Here is a 15,825-nt window from a genome sequence, read left to right as displayed (position 1 = left end):
TGTCTTTGTCACTTTACACGTGACCCGCAACTTTCGATGACGCAGCAATGACCAAGGTTCTGACTGAGCAGGGTGCTAAAGCCTATATAATTAGAGTGCAGACGAGCCATTGCTCGTCCAATTCCTTAAGGTGGCCCCTTTATTGCACAGCGCCCTATTTGTTGCGAAATTTACAACATCGCAATCCTTAGTGCGCGCACAGGCATCGCAGCGGCTCTTTCAGGTAATGCCCTGCCAACTTGAATGTGCCATGATAGGCTCATAGGTCACCTCAGTATCTGATCTTCTCTTGTTCCCACACCCCAGATATCAAGATCATTCTCGAATACTAGCACTAAGATGGCACCACTCAATAAACTGCAGGAGAGATACGACTACATCTGCATCGGTGGTGGAAGCGGAGGAGTCGCATCATCGGTATGTCATTTCAACAGGGTGATCGTGTGTAGATCCTGAGTGCCTCCGCCCCAGCGTCGCGCTGCATCTTATGGCAAGAAAGTTGCTCTCATCGAATCGTCACCGCATCTGGGTGGTACTTGCGTGAATGTTGGCTGCGTTCCCAAAAAAGTGTGTCGTTTCTTGCTTCTCGTTCCTTACCCCCTGAATATTGTTGGCATAGATCATGTGGCATGCGGCTGACCTTGCAGACCGTCTGCGCCATGCAAGCAAAGGGTACCATTTCGAAAATGTCCCACCGCCCCAATTCAACTGGGCATCCTTCAAACCGCAGCGTGATGCCTACATTCGCCGGTTGAATGGCATATATGAGAAGAACCTCGAGAAAGAAAAGGTGGACTACTATGGTGGCGCTGCGCGTCTAGTCTCGCCCAACGAGGTTCAGATCACGCCGTCCGACGGTAGCGAGCCATACATCATAGCAGGTGATTACATCACCGTTGCCACTGGAGGTCGCCCTACCATACCAAGTGACGACCAGATCCCCGGCGCGAGTCTTGGAATCGATTCTGATGGCTTCTTTGACCTTGAGGACCAACCCAAGCGCGTGGCTGTCGTCGGCGCAGGATACATCGCTGTTGAGCTCGCCGGTGTACTTCATACACTAGGTAGTGAGACACATGTTCTCATCAGGCGCGAACGCGTTCTCCGCACTTTTGATCCTATCCTCCAGGATACACTTACACCTTGGATGGAGCACACTGGAATCAAGATCCACAAGAATACATCGGTCATCAAAGTTGAAGGCCAGAAGGGTGGTGAATTGACTGTGCACCTCAACGATGGCACACAACTCAAGGTGGACTGTGTGCTGTGGGCTATTGGACGGCACGCAAACACTGAGGGTGTGGGTCTCGAAGAGCTTGGGATCCAGCTCGACAAGAAGGGCGATGTAGTTGTGGATGAATTCCAGAAGGCCCTGTTTGTAGAGGGCAAGCCTCAGCTACAGAATATATTTGCGATCGGCGATGTCCAGGGCAAGGCGCTCTTGACTCCTGTCGCTATCGCAGCAGGTCGGCGACTATCAAATAGGCTGTTCGGGCCTGAGAAATTCAAGAACGACAAATTGTTGTATGAGGATATCCCAACGGTCGTTTTCTCGTGAGTATACCTCTTCTTCTGTCGGAAGTGCTCGTTCATAGTGCATATATAGTCACCCCACCATTGGCACGGTAGGCCTAACGGAGCCCGAAGCTCGCCAGAAGTATGGGTCTGCTGTTAAGATCTGTATGTCTGCGTTGTTTCTTTTTAAAAGCACAAACATGCTCATTTCAGCGCATAGACAAATCCTCTTTTCGTTCACTTTACTTCTCTCAAATTGAGGAAGAGCACAAGGAGCCTACCGTGTACAAGCTTATTGTTGTTGGCGAAGAAGAACGTGTAGTCGGTGTACATATTATTGGACAAGGAAGCGACGAGGTAATGCAAGGTTTTGCAGTGGCCGTCAAGATGGGAGGTGAGTGCTTTCCATCGTCATATTTCAGTTGATAACTGACGCATGTGTCAAGCCCGGAAACAGGACCTAGATGACACGGTTGCTATCCATCCAACATCTGCTGAAGGTGAATGGGCTCCATCATTTGATAGATTTGACATGCTGACGGATGTGCGTAGAACTGGTCACCCTTCGTTAAGCCAGGCACGCTGGTGGGATTCGGCCATCATATAGCATAGCATAAAGTCAGGTGTACTTTTAGAATACAAATTTTAGGAGCTGAAGCCGAAGCTTATCGACGAGAAGAAAGAAATGACTCAGATGAGGGGACTCAGTCTCTGGCCGTGCCACACCTACCAGGCATTTTCAAAACTCCGAAGAGTATCCACTGCCAAGTCCCAAAAAAGTCCAGTGTTGTATTGTCTCGAAACGATCTACTCCATTGTCCAAAGTATGCGAATGGTAGTACTTGTCTGGTCGTTGCTAATCAAAACGTTATATACAGCGAAAGGCTAATTACTGGTACGTACCCGAGCTGCATTGCACGTACAATTATCGCGTCAACCAGAAAGCAAAGGAGACGAGAGAATACAACTCGAATAACACCAAAAGCCACCACGGAATCTCATGTTGTGCGGCGTGTGAATATATGCATTCGTGCCAGTAAGCTCAATGCGCATTGGGCATTCATATACAGAAAAGTACATAACATGCCTTCAGAAAGGTGAGCTGGAAAAGATAGGTGGAATCCTTGGCAATTGTGCTGATTTTTAAGGCATTCTAGTCTGCACATATGCTGTTTTGTATCTCATGTGAGCTTTAGCTTGTAAATTACCAAAATACCTGATTACAATGATATAGCAATTCACCTCTCAGGAGTAGAACTTAGGGAATGACATCCAATTGCCGCAAGCTTCGGATGTCCCTCACAGCGCCATGCAGTGATAAATTCGACATCTGGATCATTGTAACCCTCTGCGACAGAGCGTTTCAATATGTGTCTTATCGTTGAACATTAAACGTTGGTTCTGAATGATGAAGGATCCCCGACTCTACGGAGTGCAGAGGATTTCGTGGGATGAGATCGGCCAGGATCGGTCGAAATATAGATCGCCCAGTCATGAGTGACCTCGATTCTAGTATGATACATGTCTGGGGCTTGCATGTCGGCCTTGGAACTCGGTCAGTTGTAGTTCACTGAGTTTTTTATTTGGGGTGCTTACCGAGATGGCAGATGGCAGAGATGAAAGACGGGTGAATTTGAGGTTCGAGTCCTCAATGACCCTTATTATTATACTCAACAGGTGAAGCCCTGTAAAGCCAGTGTTTTTATCTGAATGCGTCAGCGCCCTGGATTGTCGCACCGGGCTGTCCGTGTGCGATGTAAATGACATGAAGGACGCGACACAGAGCCATAACATCTAATTCAGCAGCGGCACCAATGTTCTTTGCCTCTTTCTGGCTTGACCGATGGCTACAAAATGTTGAACGGGCGCATGTCAAGAAGTCTGCCACGAAAGTTGGGGTGTAAGAGGAAATGTAAAAATGACTCTTTGGCTCGTAGGGTCCTGCTGCGCAGAGAGGAAGCAGCGTAAACTCAGCGGCAGGACATCACCAGATGTGTGAGCCACGAGGGTGTTCCAAAGTACTTGATGTATAGTCCACTACTTACCCCATTCCAGAGCTTGCGTAAAACACCAACATTCTTGTAATTTGTAAATGAGACGAGAAGACACGGCGCCGTAGAAGGCGCCTTGAATCAAAGCGGTTGGTTCGAGACTGTCTGGATGATATAAGAATAATACATTTAATGCACAAGGTATCAACATTTCCCCACAATATCCGCAAAACCTGAAAGCAAATCAAAGCTTGCTCAGATCCCTCCGTACCTTGAAATCGCACCCGGTCTTCGCTTTGACTTCATCAAGTGTTACGCCCTCCTGGAGCTCGACAAGCTCGAGGTGACCATTCTTCCTGTCGACATCGAAAACGGCCAACTCTGTGATGATTTGGCTGACAGTACCGGCACCCGTGAGCGGAAGAGAGCATTTTGCTAAGATCTTCGGAGTGCCGTCTTTCGCACAGTGTTCCATCACTACTATAACCTTCGTCTTGTCGGGGTTGGACACCAGGTCCATAGCTCCTCCGATGCCTAAGAATGTGATCGACAGTGAGAACGCAGCGGAAGACGGAATGGCGAAAATACATATAGATCACGTACCTTTAACCAATTTCCCGGGAATCATAAAGTTGGCAATATCACCTGCCTGTGATACTTGCATAGCCTACAAGATAAACCAGGATATTGTGAGATTATCTAAAAAACATGTGAAAACGCTCACGCCGAGAATGGAAACATCGATGTGACCACCGCGAATCATCGCGAATGATTCACTCGAGTCTAGCAGTAGAGTCAGCAAGTGAAGCTGAATCACACAACTACCATTTGAAAACATACCAAAGATCGAGGCACCGGGAAGTAGGGTCACAGTCTCCTTACCCGCATTGATGAGATCCCTACAAAGAGAGGCTTAGTATGAGAAACAACTTACTGGCAGCACTACTTACGGATCCACCTCCTCTTTCGTACTAGGGTATGGCCCCATGCCAAGGATACCGTTTTCGCTTTGCAGCTGAACGCTCACATCGGGCTCAAGGTATCCGGGAACGAGAGTGGGCATGCCAATACCGAGATTTACGTAGTATCCATCTTTGAGCTCTTTGGCAGCCCGCTTTGCAATACGATGACGCATTTTCTGGGCGTGTTCTTTCTCAGGTGTCAGAGTGGACGGTTCAGCAGAAGATGACGGGCTTGGCGCGAGCGTAGTGTACTCTATCAGTTTTGGCTCGGTGGACTGAACAATTCGATCAACATAAATGCCTGGAATATGGATGGCATTTGGTGAAAGAGATCCAGTAGGCACAATTTCGTCGGCCTGCAAGGAATGCATCAACTTCTGGCAAACTACCGCGATACCACGACTCACCTCCACTATCGTAAGTTTCGCATTCTTCGCCATAACTGTACCAAAGTTCTGCTGAGCGTACCTGCGCGAATCGACATGCTCAGTGCTCAGATAGGCAACAAAGATGATATCTTGTTTCCTCACCGGAACACACAGTTGCCAACCTCATCGACTTTCCATGCGTGGACGAAAGCGACATCGCCAGCAATGGCAGGCTCCATGATATACTTGCGACCTCCGAATTCCCGTGATTCTTTCTTAATACCTGGTATCTTGACACCATTGGCAAATCCTCCTTCGTTGTAGCGTGTTGGGATAGAACCGTCCTCTACTGCTGTTGATGCTCCCGTAGGGGTGAAGAAGGCTGGGATACCAGCGGCATGGGCACGGAGACGTTCAACGAGTGTACCTTGGGGACATAGCTCCAAAGACACCTCGCCCTTGAGATATAGAGCCTCGAAGGCCTTGTTTCTGGATAGACGGATAATTCATCTCGCACTAGCCCCCACAAGATGAGTCACTCACCCTCCAGGGTATGAAGCAACGACTTTATCAATCTGCTTGCTGTTGAACAACTTTCCTATGGATATTCATGAGTTTCACGGATCATGGACAGTTGTGGAAAACAAACCAAGTCCAGAGTCGCCTGCGCCAGCATTATTGGAAACTCCTGTTAGCTTTGCAACGTCCTTGCGCTTGGCTAAGGCGGCAAGAAGTGTGTCTTGTTGTATCCTAGCTTAATTACACAGTTCAAGGTCCACCTTCTAGCGAGACTCACCTGGCACACCAGCCAAACCAAAACCTGGGTATTGCGTTCCGGAATATCACACATCTGATATAAGAGATGAAATGCAACGATACTCACCACCACAGAGAAGGACATCTCCTGACTTTACATCCTTAACTGCTTCGTCGACAGACTCCCACACCTTCGACTTATTGGGTAGTGGAAGTTCCGAAGGAGTACTGTACCATCTTGCTCTAAGGAAGATGGTTGCACGAGGTTTGAAAACTGGGGCGAACGTCGCTCTCGAGACGTACGTAGCCAACATGGATGGGGTACAAGTCTTCGGTGTTCGCTAGACATGGTAACGCTATAAGTGTGTATTTGGTTGTCACATGCCCAATGAGCACGAGCGTGTTCGGAGCTCGGCGGAGTCCCACTAGCACCAAACCCTGCATGCCGACGAAACTCCGGTGTGCATAGTAATGATTCTTTTCCCGGAAGGATATGTAAGTGTGGATGTCACGACTCACGTTCCCTCAACCATCCATACAAGTTATAGCCAATTACTTATACAAGTTCGTATCTAAGTTGGTATGTTCACACTACTGCACATTTAGTTACAATATTACCATCTTTCTTTAGCTTTCATCGTCTCCTTGCAGGGCCTTTCGGTTTCGCGAATGAGGGTTTTGCAGGGTAATCCTCCCGAGCACCATTATTGTTAACAATAGCATCTACGGGTCCATTATGGTTGAGACCAGCCTTGAGGAAGGACTCATCGAGTTCCGCTGGGTCCGACGTTTCGAACCTCTTTGTGGCAAGCGGGAATGTTGACCCACTTTCCACCAAGAATTCCTTCACAGCGAGATAAGTTGATATTGCCGCTGATGAGTAGAGCATCCTGTATCGAACAGGTGATGTCGTAGGGCAAGAGTATATAAAGACTGAGCAAGTAAGTCAGATGTATCATGTGCGATGCAGCGGGTGTAATGACACAAACCGACATCTCCGCCTGCCTGAGAATACGGGTTCGCCCATGCATAGAATACATATGCTAATGAAAGAACGCGTGAGCGTATCACATAAAGCACAATCGTGGTGCGAGGAGCACGTACATGGTTGGTCACTTGGTATGCTTGAACTCAAATTGTCCACTGTTACATCTACGAAAGAGTCCAGCTCAAGCGACTCGGTTGATGGTTCAATTTTCTGAAACGACATGTGAACACCTCGCTGGATGTAACCAATAGCGATACGAACCAATATGACAATCCGACTATCATTTCGCGAGCCAAGCGCCTTCACAGCGTCCTCAGCTTCCGAGGACCAAGACAGACCAACGCGTTGACCAATATGGTTCTTTCTTGCATTGCTGCCTTCATAACTGTTTCCAGCTTCTCGTTCTGCTGCCTTGATATTTGCCATCTCTTGCTCCTGTGCGCTCAGGGGCTTGGGTGCAGCCTTGTGCCTCTTGTGAGCCTCATAGGCTTCAGGTGTCAAATCCGCTTTAGAAATCGCAAATAGGCTGTCCGTGAAAATAGTCGAGCCCAACGACCTGGTCAAAGAACTACGTGTTGAAGCATACAATGTCTGGGCTGATCAGATTGAGTTCAGCGATATCAACAACAATACCTACCTTATCCCGAACGTTGGCAAAATTTGGCACATAGCTGATGGCAAGCCATTCTGAAGGAGGATCATCGAGACGCGCCAGGATATAACATGGTTCCCTGTCTTCGAGATAATCTTGAAGTTGTACCAAATCCTCGTTGAAGGAATCCGTCACTGGCAATGAGTCTACAGGAACGAGAGACTCTGTGATGGCATGAGATCACTAATGATGCAGAGAGGTAAACTAGCACAAACCGTCCTGAATGATGACTTTGAAGAACCGAACATTCTTTGTCTCGACAGCATCAGAGAATGCTTTTGTCAGCTCGGGGGAGACACCAATTCCAGAGGTAGTGGCCATCACGTTGGGGTAATATTGAGCTGACTTTTTGACGTCAGAGTAAATCAAGTCGTTTGAATTGGGAGTTTGGGGTTGAACCCGTTTCGTTTTTATACTTCAAGTTGTTATTCAAAGCAAGGCTTGGTAGTGCTGCGGCCAAGTCGTCACGTCAAGGAGGCTCTCATTGCCAAGCACCGCGTTGATCTTTAAGAATTGCTCTCATTTACAATCGCAGTACGTTAGTACCTCACCGAACTGCAACTGCTAAGTTCGTGTTCTCAATAGTGGGAGGAACGAGCACGTGCTGAGAACGAAGTCTATGCCATTTTGAGTACAGAAAGCACACGCCTTCTTGTTCCTCCTCTTCGACGATAGTACCTACAGCTATTGCTACTATCTGCTATTCTCTGCTTCGTTACAATTGAATCTGCCTCTTTGAAACAATGGACAGACTTCACTCGGATCCCAGCTTTCTAATCTGTCCGGACTTCATGATAGAACGGTACCGAATTAGCCGCACAAGTATGGTCACCGCCAATGTGACAGAAGCTCAAGCAGCAGATACGCTACGCAACATCTGGACGACTACTAACGAAGCTCTCTGTGTCCAATGGGTCGAGCAGGTAGCAGAAGACGCTCGGTTAGCAGAGGAAGAGAAGCGTGTAGCAAAGGAAGAAGCGGAACGTCTTCAAGTCGCTCATCAGCTGGAAGAAGACATGCTGAAAGCGGACGAGAAGAAAAAGAACCGGATCAAGCATCTAGAGATTCCGATGAGACCCAGACCCTTCACCAACGATGAAGAGGCTTTAGTGTCAGAATTTGCTCTGCGAAAATTGGACAAAGGTCATTATGTCGAACTATACTACTGGACCAACGACGGTCTCGACGATGCAGTAACCAACTATCGCACCCGCGACGACGATAGCATGGTTCCTACCACCGGAGAAGATGGCTCCACGGTCTGGATAAGCTCTGCAGCGTCCAAACCCTCCGCAGGAGTTATTGCTGATTGTGATCTAACTCCAGCAGACTTCGCTCAAGCCATCCCGCGCATAGTTAACGCTCTTGAAGAACGAGACTGGGCTCCCCAACGAGTGGTGATGCTCACTAGATTCTGGGGAGCCATCATGCTGCATCGATACTGGAACTCCAGAGATTTGCTAGCACAAAGAACCATTCTACTGTTCCAGGAAGAACAACGTCGTGCGTGGCACCATGCGATACCTTCAGCAAAAGGAGCGTGGAACATATCCATAATTGATGAACAAGCTTTGTCCCGCACCTTCGATCGCATGTATCGTGCTTCGCTCTTCCGCCCAGACGTAACGAACCCAGATACTCAGGTGCGTAAATCTATGATTTGGTAGAATCTGAACTAACTATTTTCTTTTCATATTCTACCCTCGCTCTTATCCACGATGTGATCTATTCACTTGACGTGATAATTGGGTACTTGCGTTAAACCTTCGCGTTGCGATTTTACAATTGCGTTTACTGCGGCGTTATGCGTTAAAACTCGCTTGAATCCCATGATGCCATCATCAGATGCAGCAACAGGGAGATCACTCTCGAAACGTTCAAGGGGACTCTCATTCCCGGAAACGTTCGAGACACTCGAAGCGTTCAAAATCCCCGCCTGCTAAGCGGCATTCTGGCTCCCCATCGGAGAAGAAGAGCAGCGGTTCACGGGCAAGCAAAACCTCTGCATCGCAGCCGGGTTTTCAAGAAGGCGCACATGGCAATCGCGCCTCAGCCGTGTGCGCAGTCTGTTTGGGGTGTCACGGGCACAGCTTCATCGAATGCACAGCCGAGCGTTTGTGGGACAACAACTTCGCTGCTCTCGCTACCCGCAACAACAAGTCCCTTCTCTTACGAAACTCAGACAAACCGTTATGCGTCGACTGGCAGCGAGCCAAGAGCTGCACCAGTCACCAGCACGACGAGCGTCACGTGTGCTCAGGTTGCCTCTCCACGTCTCACGGTGCTCAAATGTGCTCTCGAGCGCAGAAGCAAACAGCCAGTCACTCCCTATAATCACGCTGTTTGGGAAGAACAACTATGTACATATGGTCTACTTGACAGGTACCCGAATTTACCTGCGGGACTTCAACGCGGTTTTAATCTTAACATCCCCACCATTCAACACACACAAACACCTCCCAACGGTTCTTCGCTCATCACCTTTCGGACAGCCTTCGAGAAGATCCTGGAACGAGAGCTTATCACCGGTAGATACATCGGCCCTTTCTCACACGACGAGTTGCTGCATTTGCTGGGACCCTTTCAATCGTCTCCCATATCCATCATACCTAAACCGGGAAAACCCGGAAGATTTCGTGTTATTCAGAATTTCTCCTTTCCTTTGGCTTGCTCTCCGACTTATCTCAATATGTCCATCAATTCCAGTGTTAACTCAGACGACTTTCCCTGCACCTGGGGAACCTTCGACACCATTTGCACCATCATGCGCTCACTTCCACCGGGATCGCAAGCAGCCACACGAGATGTTGCAGAAGCCTATTGCACAATACCGCTACATGAGTCACAGTGGCCGGCAGCGGTGGTACAACTACCCGATGGAGAGTTCTGTGTGGACACCTGCATATCTTTCGGTATGGGTCCGTCCGCGGGAGCATATGGTCATGTTGCCGATGGAGGAACTGATCTCTTGCGAGCAGCAGGTCTTGGTCCTTTGGCCAAATGGGTCGATGACCACATTTTCTTTCGGATCAAATGGAAATACTTACTCCAGTATAACGAGTTGCGGAAAAAAGTACATGAAAGTCTGGTGGTCAAGGGACAAATTAAGTCAGGGGGTCGTCTATGGTATCAAGGACGTAGCTTCGAAGACGAAAGCTTCGAAGTGTATGCTGAAGACTGCAAATTCCCGCTGCGCGACTTATCACAAACATCCTTACGCTCTACCTTCGATAATGAATTTACTTTCTCGTTTGCAGACATCGATCGCGCGTCGACTCCTCTCGGTATACCTTGGGAACCTTCCAAAGACACAGCATTCGCCCCCGTGGCCCTGTACCTGGGTTTGTTCTGTAACATCGCCTCGCTTTCGGCCAGTTTGTCTCCGGCCAAAAGGGAGAAGTACCTGGCGGCCATCACGGAGTGGCGCTCGAAACCGACGCACGTTCTCCTGGAGGTACAACGGCTCTATGGAAAACTCTTACACTCCTGCTTGGTTGTTACAGCAGGACGTGCTTACCTCACCAACCTGGAAACCATGCTCAGAATATGCGGTAACAGTCCTTTCGTGCCACATCACGCCATTCGTCACCTCAACGACGACCTCACCTGGTGGGAAAACATACTTGCACAGGCCAACGTCAAGCGTTCAATCTCACAGCCCTCATCCCTTATCGACGCCCGTGCCTTCTCTGATGCAAGCACGTCCGTCGGAATTGCAATTGTTATCGATGGGTATTGGCGCGCTTGGACCCTTGAACCAGGCTGGAGAACCCTCGACGGGCAACGAGACATTGGCTGGGCAGAATGTGTGGGGTTCGAACTCCTCATACACGCCCTCCTCCATCGTTACCGCGACCGTCCTTCGCAGCTTTTCCGCGTCTTCTGCGACAACCAAGGGATTGTCAACGGATGGAAGAATGGATGGAGTAGAAACTGGGCCACAAACCTTGTGTTTCGGCGGACTCGTCAATTGCTTGACTCCGTCGGACGCTCAGTGCATCTCTGCTACGTCCCCAGCCGAGATAATCCAGCAGATGGTCCTTCCAGGGGAATCTACCCCCCAGAACATCTCCTCCTCCCACCCATCCACCTTCCCGGTGATCTCGAGCGTTTACTCGTCAATGCAGACTTATCAACCACACGCCCCAGACACTTCGTCGATGAGGAATCAAGCGTTGATGGGTTGGCTGACGAGGAGGACGATAGGGATTGGGGATCCGATCTTATCCAATTCCACAGCGCTTGGCGTGACTAGGTTGTCTCGTTTTGTTCATCTAAACGTTGTGGCACTGCCGAACTCTGCAGCATCCCCACGTCCATACCGTCCCACATTAACTCCTCTCGCGTCATCCTTGAGACCGCATTGCTTAGCGCGCGATAGGTTGAGGTTATGGGTGCCTGCAGTGTCTCGTTCTTGCCTAGACCACACGGGCTCGACAGTAACGTTTTCGGAGGAGGATCTGGATCGCATTTTGATAGTGGTGGCTAACTCTCACGCACCCAGCACAAGAGAGACGTATGGTTCTGGGTTGCTGGTATTCCATGTATTCTGCGACTCTCGTAAGATCCCTGAGACCCAGCGTTGCCCAGCGTCTTCGATTCTAATACTCGCCTTCATAGCATCTTGCGCTGGGATGTATTCAGGGCGGACTCTCGAGAACTATCTTCACTCTGTTCGTGCTTGGCACCTGCTCCACGGTCAAGACTGGATAGTCAACCACGACCAGATATCACTAGCCTTAGAAGGGGCCAAACGTTTAGCTCCCCTGGCCTCCACGCATCCCAAACGAGCACCATTTACAATCCAACTCATTCGCAACCTGCACGCCGCCTTAGATCTTACATCTCCTCTCGACGCAGCAGTCTATGCGTGTTTGACGACGTCCTTCTTCACCATAGCATGGACCGGTGAATTCACGGTTCCCTCGCTTCAAAGCTTCGACGCGCGTGTGCATGTCAAAGTGAGTGACATGAAGATCGACGTGGATAGGAACGGTCTCGAAGTCACCATTTTTCGTCTCCCGCGCACCAAGGTTGCATTAGAGGGAGAAGACGTTTTCTGGGCGGTTCAATCTGGAGTAGAAGATCCACGTGCTGCACTCGCCAATCATTTGGCAGTCAACAAGCCAAACGCATCAGACGCACTCTTTAGCTGGAAGCATCGCACGGGCATACGACCTTTAACGAAGTCCCAATTTCTCAAGTGCTTACAAGGCGCAAATGATAGACTAGGTGGAGAGTCGCTGAAAGGTCACGGAATTAGAATTGGAGGAACTCTGGAGTATCTACTCCGAGGCGTGCCTTTTGAATCGGTCAAAACAATGGGACGTTGGTCCAGCGACGCATTCTTGATCTATCTTCGACGACATGCGGTGATCTTGGCACCATATTTACAAGATCGGCCGGTGTTGGATCCTTTCATGCGTTTCACGCTCCCTTAAAGTGGAAATACAGTAAGTGTCGCGCACCTCCTTTGGTTTTTAGGGTCAATCTCACGCTAGATGCGTCGTTTCACTCCTAGGTCGAAGGGTATCTCAGCGTGTTCCTGCCTGTTTCCGAAAGGCGTCGAATCCTGTTTCGGTCGAAAACCCTGGCGGGTTTTGCCCAAACATATGTTTAATTCGAGTTAGTTAGTTACGTTCTTGGACTCTAATGCTAGTATCCGCTTGTCGTTCGAAACTTAGTAAAGTCATGTCCTTGTTTGTTTAATTCATCTCTTGCTTTCTCGCGAAATAAGCATAGATCGTGTTCTCAATAGTGGGAGGAACGAGCACGTGCTGAGAACGAAGTCTATGCCATTTTGAGTACAGAAAGCACACGCCTTCTTGTTCCTCCTCTTCGACGATAGTACCTACAGCTATTGCTACTATCTGCTATTCTCTGCTTCGTTACAATTGAATCTGCCTCTTTGAAACACCCACCCTCCTCTCCCTAGAAGCAGATCAATGGTTACGGCTTCGGACCGTATGACAAAACCTTGGGCACTAGCGGGCAATTTACATATACGTCACATAAATGACATCCCACCAATAGCATGGCATGCATATATTGGTTTTGTGTAAAGCCGACTTTGTTAGTGGGTAATAGACAGCAAGGGTCTGATTGATGAGCTAATGTGGATCCACTCTAGGCGGTTTGCACCTTCTAGAGCTGTAGTTAAGGCGACTTAGCTCCAGGACACTACTTCTGGACTAATTACATGCTGGGGAGTTATAACAGACAGTTTCGAACACAGTTGTCAAGAAACACCCATTCTTTACGCATGTCTTTGTCGCTCTTTAATTTAGACATTACATCTGGAGAAGCTACTCCAGAGAATGCTACAGTGTCATCCAGCATAGCAGCAGGACCAGTAGCTACTGTCTTGGCTGTCACTATGATCATAGGCACATCTCCTACCTTCACAGAACGCGATGTCTGGACATTCGATAAATTTATCACTCCAGGACATCATACATATCTGGGATCCGGGGATCTCATCGTTGTACATCGTCACGTCTTCAACGTTTTTGCATCCCCCATACCACTTCCAATTTTCTCGGCATCACTGTCCAATATTGCAGCCTGGGGACCAGATCACGTGGAATTCAACGTCACATTGTTGAACACTGATGAACATCATACCAACACAATAAAACTGCCACTTGCGATTGTTCGTCTTTCCATCATTCAACGTTTACAACAAATTCTGTGGCCGTTTCCTCGGTCCTACACTACTCCATCTCCTGGCACTCTGGGCATAAGAGTACAACGATTGTCAGTGGGTGCAAAAGTCATTGGTGATCGTGTGCCTCGAGACAGCGATGATCTACCAATTTGGGACTCACAGACCCGGAGATGTTGACTTCAAGTTGTGGTGTAAGTAACAATATGATATCACTCGTGTAATTTTCCTGATCTGATGCAGGATATCGACAATCTTTCTCGAGATGCTTGGCCCACCCGCCCATCTCAGCGTGTTCCTGCCTGTTTCCGAAAGGCGTTGAATCCTGTTTCGGTCGAAAACCCTGGCGGGTTTTGCCCAAACATATGTTTAATTCGAGTTAGTTAGTTACGTTCTTGGACTCTAATGCTAGTATCCGCTTGTCGTTCGAAACTTAGTAAAGTCATGTCCTTGTTTGTTTAATTCATCTCTTGCTTTCTCGCGAAATAAGCATAGAAGTACTAGTGTGCCTCGCTGGCACTTGCCATGTTCCAAACACACATAAATAATTTAAATTGGCCAAGGGTACTTATGTATGCAAGTACAAAGTCTGCCATCATCATATCTTAATTCTAGGCTGGGAACTATGCTTGCTTCATGCATATGTCACTACGCAATAACTGCGTATTCCGAAGTTTGCAGTTCAAATGCAGTTCAGACGATAGGATATCAATGCGCCAACGAAGGCATACACTTCTGATCAAAATGTCAACAGGCGTGAACAAAGAGTTGGCTGATTCTGGCGAGACACGACGGTAGCTCACATTAACTTGAGGATCTCACTCGGAAATGGTACGCATTCCTGAGGACTCTGTCCTTCGAACGAAAAGTCGTGGTTTACGATAGGTTCATCAGCATTGTTGTAGGTGACATAGCTCTCCTGCATAGTTTGCGAATGTGCCTGCTTGGATGTAGATGATCTCTCATAGCGTGAAGGTACGCATCCGCGCAGATGCGCTCGCTCGCTAGCCCATTCTCAACAAGTCAGTTTCTGACGGCGGAAATGGATTCCTCTGAGGGTGAGAATTTTCGGGCAATCTCTCCTGCAGTCCAGTGCTTGTCATAGTTAGCTGACTTGGGGTGAGAAACATCGTAAAGATATTCATCGATGGACTCGATGTTACTCTGTTTCAGAGCAATGCGCGGAGGAAGGGTTGCCGCACTTTCGTGCCTTCGAGTATGAGACCATCCAATAGGAATGGCGCTGCGTTCCTCATGCACATTATATGGGCTGAGATCCGTCATTTGATTGGTCATTTTCCGATGATGACTCGTGCTGATTTCAATGACTTGGCGCACGTTCATTTTCTGTCCATCAGAGTGTTCGATGCTTGTGACTATGCGCGTAATCTGCTGCGTGTTCATGCATGTACTGAGGATTGTCAAGCATCTGCTCTATCCGTGACGCAACTTTACTTCCGAACTTCTCCATCACCCTTTTGCTCAGTCGAGCGAACACGCGCCCGCTATTCCGAGGCCTTCTTCTCGTGCTCAACTCCCTGAGCCACAATAGACCGTGAGTAAAGAACAGGACACTGCTACTCATCGCCGTGCGTACAGCCCTTTTGCTGGCGTCGTTATCGAGGACGATCCGCAGTTTCCGAAATGCGGATCGTTGCTGGATGGCAAGAAACAATATCCAACATCGCGCGTGCGCAGTTTGTGCATATAATGTTCGTGCTGTTGACCTTGTACCTGTCGCGGTCTCTCAACTGAATCTTTCTCTATTGCAGAATGAATGTTTACAGGAGCACGTTCTTATGACTTCGCATTGTGCAATCTTGTCATACTATACCCTAAAGGGATGACGGATTGGTGGCTCCGTGTCTTTGCGTCTCTTGTCGAGGGAATCTACTACGGAAACCCCGAAATTCGTTGGCGAATTTC

General features: G+C 48.6%; 5 protein-coding genes across 5 annotated transcripts; 2 read left to right on the top strand and 3 right to left on the bottom strand.

Moving 5' to 3' along the window:
* Positions 1-24: 24 nt before the first annotated feature.
* Positions 25-2,341, top strand: HD556DRAFT_1273440 (uncharacterized protein). The gene is made up of 6 exons (XM_041299203.1): positions 25-417; positions 472-567; positions 620-1,557; positions 1,610-1,683; positions 1,739-1,912; positions 1,965-2,341. The coding sequence occupies exons 1-6, from the start codon at positions 340-342 to the stop codon at positions 2,123-2,125; spliced, it is 1,521 nt and encodes a 506-aa protein (XP_041157832.1). The 5' UTR covers positions 25-339; the 3' UTR covers positions 2,126-2,341.
* Positions 2,342-3,532: 1,191 nt separating this feature from the next.
* HD556DRAFT_669052 (3-oxoacid CoA-transferase) lies at positions 3,533-6,074 on the bottom strand. The gene is made up of 11 exons (XM_041311259.1): positions 5,723-6,074; positions 5,636-5,659; positions 5,489-5,578; positions 5,383-5,437; positions 5,002-5,328; positions 4,879-4,939; positions 4,460-4,827; positions 4,350-4,408; positions 4,234-4,292; positions 4,113-4,176; positions 3,533-4,043 (listed from the first exon to the last, which is right to left on the bottom strand). The coding sequence occupies exons 1-11, from the start codon at positions 5,907-5,909 to the stop codon at positions 3,754-3,756; spliced, it is 1,584 nt and encodes a 527-aa protein (XP_041157831.1). The 5' UTR covers positions 5,910-6,074; the 3' UTR covers positions 3,533-3,753.
* A 1-nt stretch (position 6,075) lies between these two features.
* On the bottom strand, positions 6,076-7,791 carry HD556DRAFT_668983 (actin depolymerizing protein). The gene is made up of 6 exons (XM_041311258.1): positions 7,451-7,791; positions 7,221-7,399; positions 6,845-7,174; positions 6,700-6,793; positions 6,585-6,638; positions 6,076-6,528 (listed from the first exon to the last, which is right to left on the bottom strand). The coding sequence occupies exons 1-6, from the start codon at positions 7,554-7,556 to the stop codon at positions 6,230-6,232; spliced, it is 1,062 nt and encodes a 353-aa protein (XP_041157830.1). The 5' UTR covers positions 7,557-7,791; the 3' UTR covers positions 6,076-6,229.
* HD556DRAFT_1537512 (uncharacterized protein) lies at positions 7,698-8,902 on the top strand (the record flags this gene model as incomplete). The annotated part of the gene is made up of 2 exons (XM_041309662.1): positions 7,698-7,769; positions 7,821-8,902. The coding sequence occupies exon 2, from the start codon at positions 7,979-7,981 to the stop codon at positions 8,900-8,902; it is 924 nt and encodes a 307-aa protein (XP_041157829.1). The 5' UTR covers positions 7,698-7,769; positions 7,821-7,978.
* A 5,908-nt stretch (positions 8,903-14,810) lies between these two features.
* Positions 14,811-15,460, bottom strand: HD556DRAFT_668971 (Pro-kumamolisin, activation domain-containing protein). The gene has a single exon (XM_041311257.1). It carries the CDS (start codon positions 15,301-15,303, stop codon positions 14,923-14,925), a length of 381 nt encoding a protein of 126 aa, XP_041157828.1. The 5' UTR covers positions 15,304-15,460; the 3' UTR covers positions 14,811-14,922.
* Positions 15,461-15,825: the final 365 nt, after the last annotated feature.

The sequence above is a fragment of the Suillus plorans genome (genome assembly GCF_016647745.1).
Source record: "Suillus plorans strain S12 chromosome Unknown HD556scaffold_46, whole genome shotgun sequence".
NCBI classification, from domain to species: domain Eukaryota; kingdom Fungi; phylum Basidiomycota; class Agaricomycetes; order Boletales; family Suillaceae; genus Suillus; species Suillus plorans.
The sequence above is the reverse complement of the archived record's forward strand: the minus strand, read 5'-3'. Positions and strand labels throughout refer to the sequence as shown.

Excerpts from the sequence above, each read along its gene's own strand:
- HD556DRAFT_1273440 (XM_041299203.1), top strand. The coding sequence starts at position 340 with ATGGCACCACTCAATAAACTGCAGGAGAGATACGACTACATCTGCATC. Across the intron at positions 1,558-1,609 it reads ATCCCAACGGTCGTTTTCTC|TCACCCCACCATTGGCACGG; the intron begins GTGAGTATACCT and ends GTGCATATATAG. Across the intron at positions 1,913-1,964 it reads AGTGGCCGTCAAGATGGGAG|CCCGGAAACAGGACCTAGAT; the intron begins GTGAGTGCTTTC and ends GCATGTGTCAAG.
- HD556DRAFT_669052 (XM_041311259.1), bottom strand. The coding sequence starts at position 5,909 with ATGTTGGCTACGTACGTCTCGAGAGCGACGTTCGCCCCAGTTTTCAAA. Across the intron at positions 5,579-5,635 it reads TGGTTTGGCTGGTGTGCCAG|ACACACTTCTTGCCGCCTTA; the intron begins GTGAGTCTCGCT and ends GGATACAACAAG. Across the intron at positions 5,329-5,382 it reads GTTGCTTCATACCCTGGAGG|AAACAAGGCCTTCGAGGCTC; the intron begins GTGAGTGACTCA and ends CCGTCTATCCAG.
- HD556DRAFT_668983 (XM_041311258.1), bottom strand. The coding sequence starts at position 7,556 with ATGGCCACTACCTCTGGAATTGGTGTCTCCCCCGAGCTGACAAAAGCA. Across the intron at positions 7,400-7,450 it reads CAAAGTCATCATTCAGGACG|AGTCTCTCGTTCCTGTAGAC; the intron begins GTTTGTGCTAGT and ends ATGCCATCACAG. Across the intron at positions 6,794-6,844 it reads ATAGTCGGATTGTCATATTG|AAAATTGAACCATCAACCGA; the intron begins GTTCGTATCGCT and ends ATGTCGTTTCAG.
- HD556DRAFT_668971 (XM_041311257.1), bottom strand. The coding sequence starts at position 15,303 with ATGAACACGCAGCAGATTACGCGCATAGTCACAAGCATCGAACACTCT.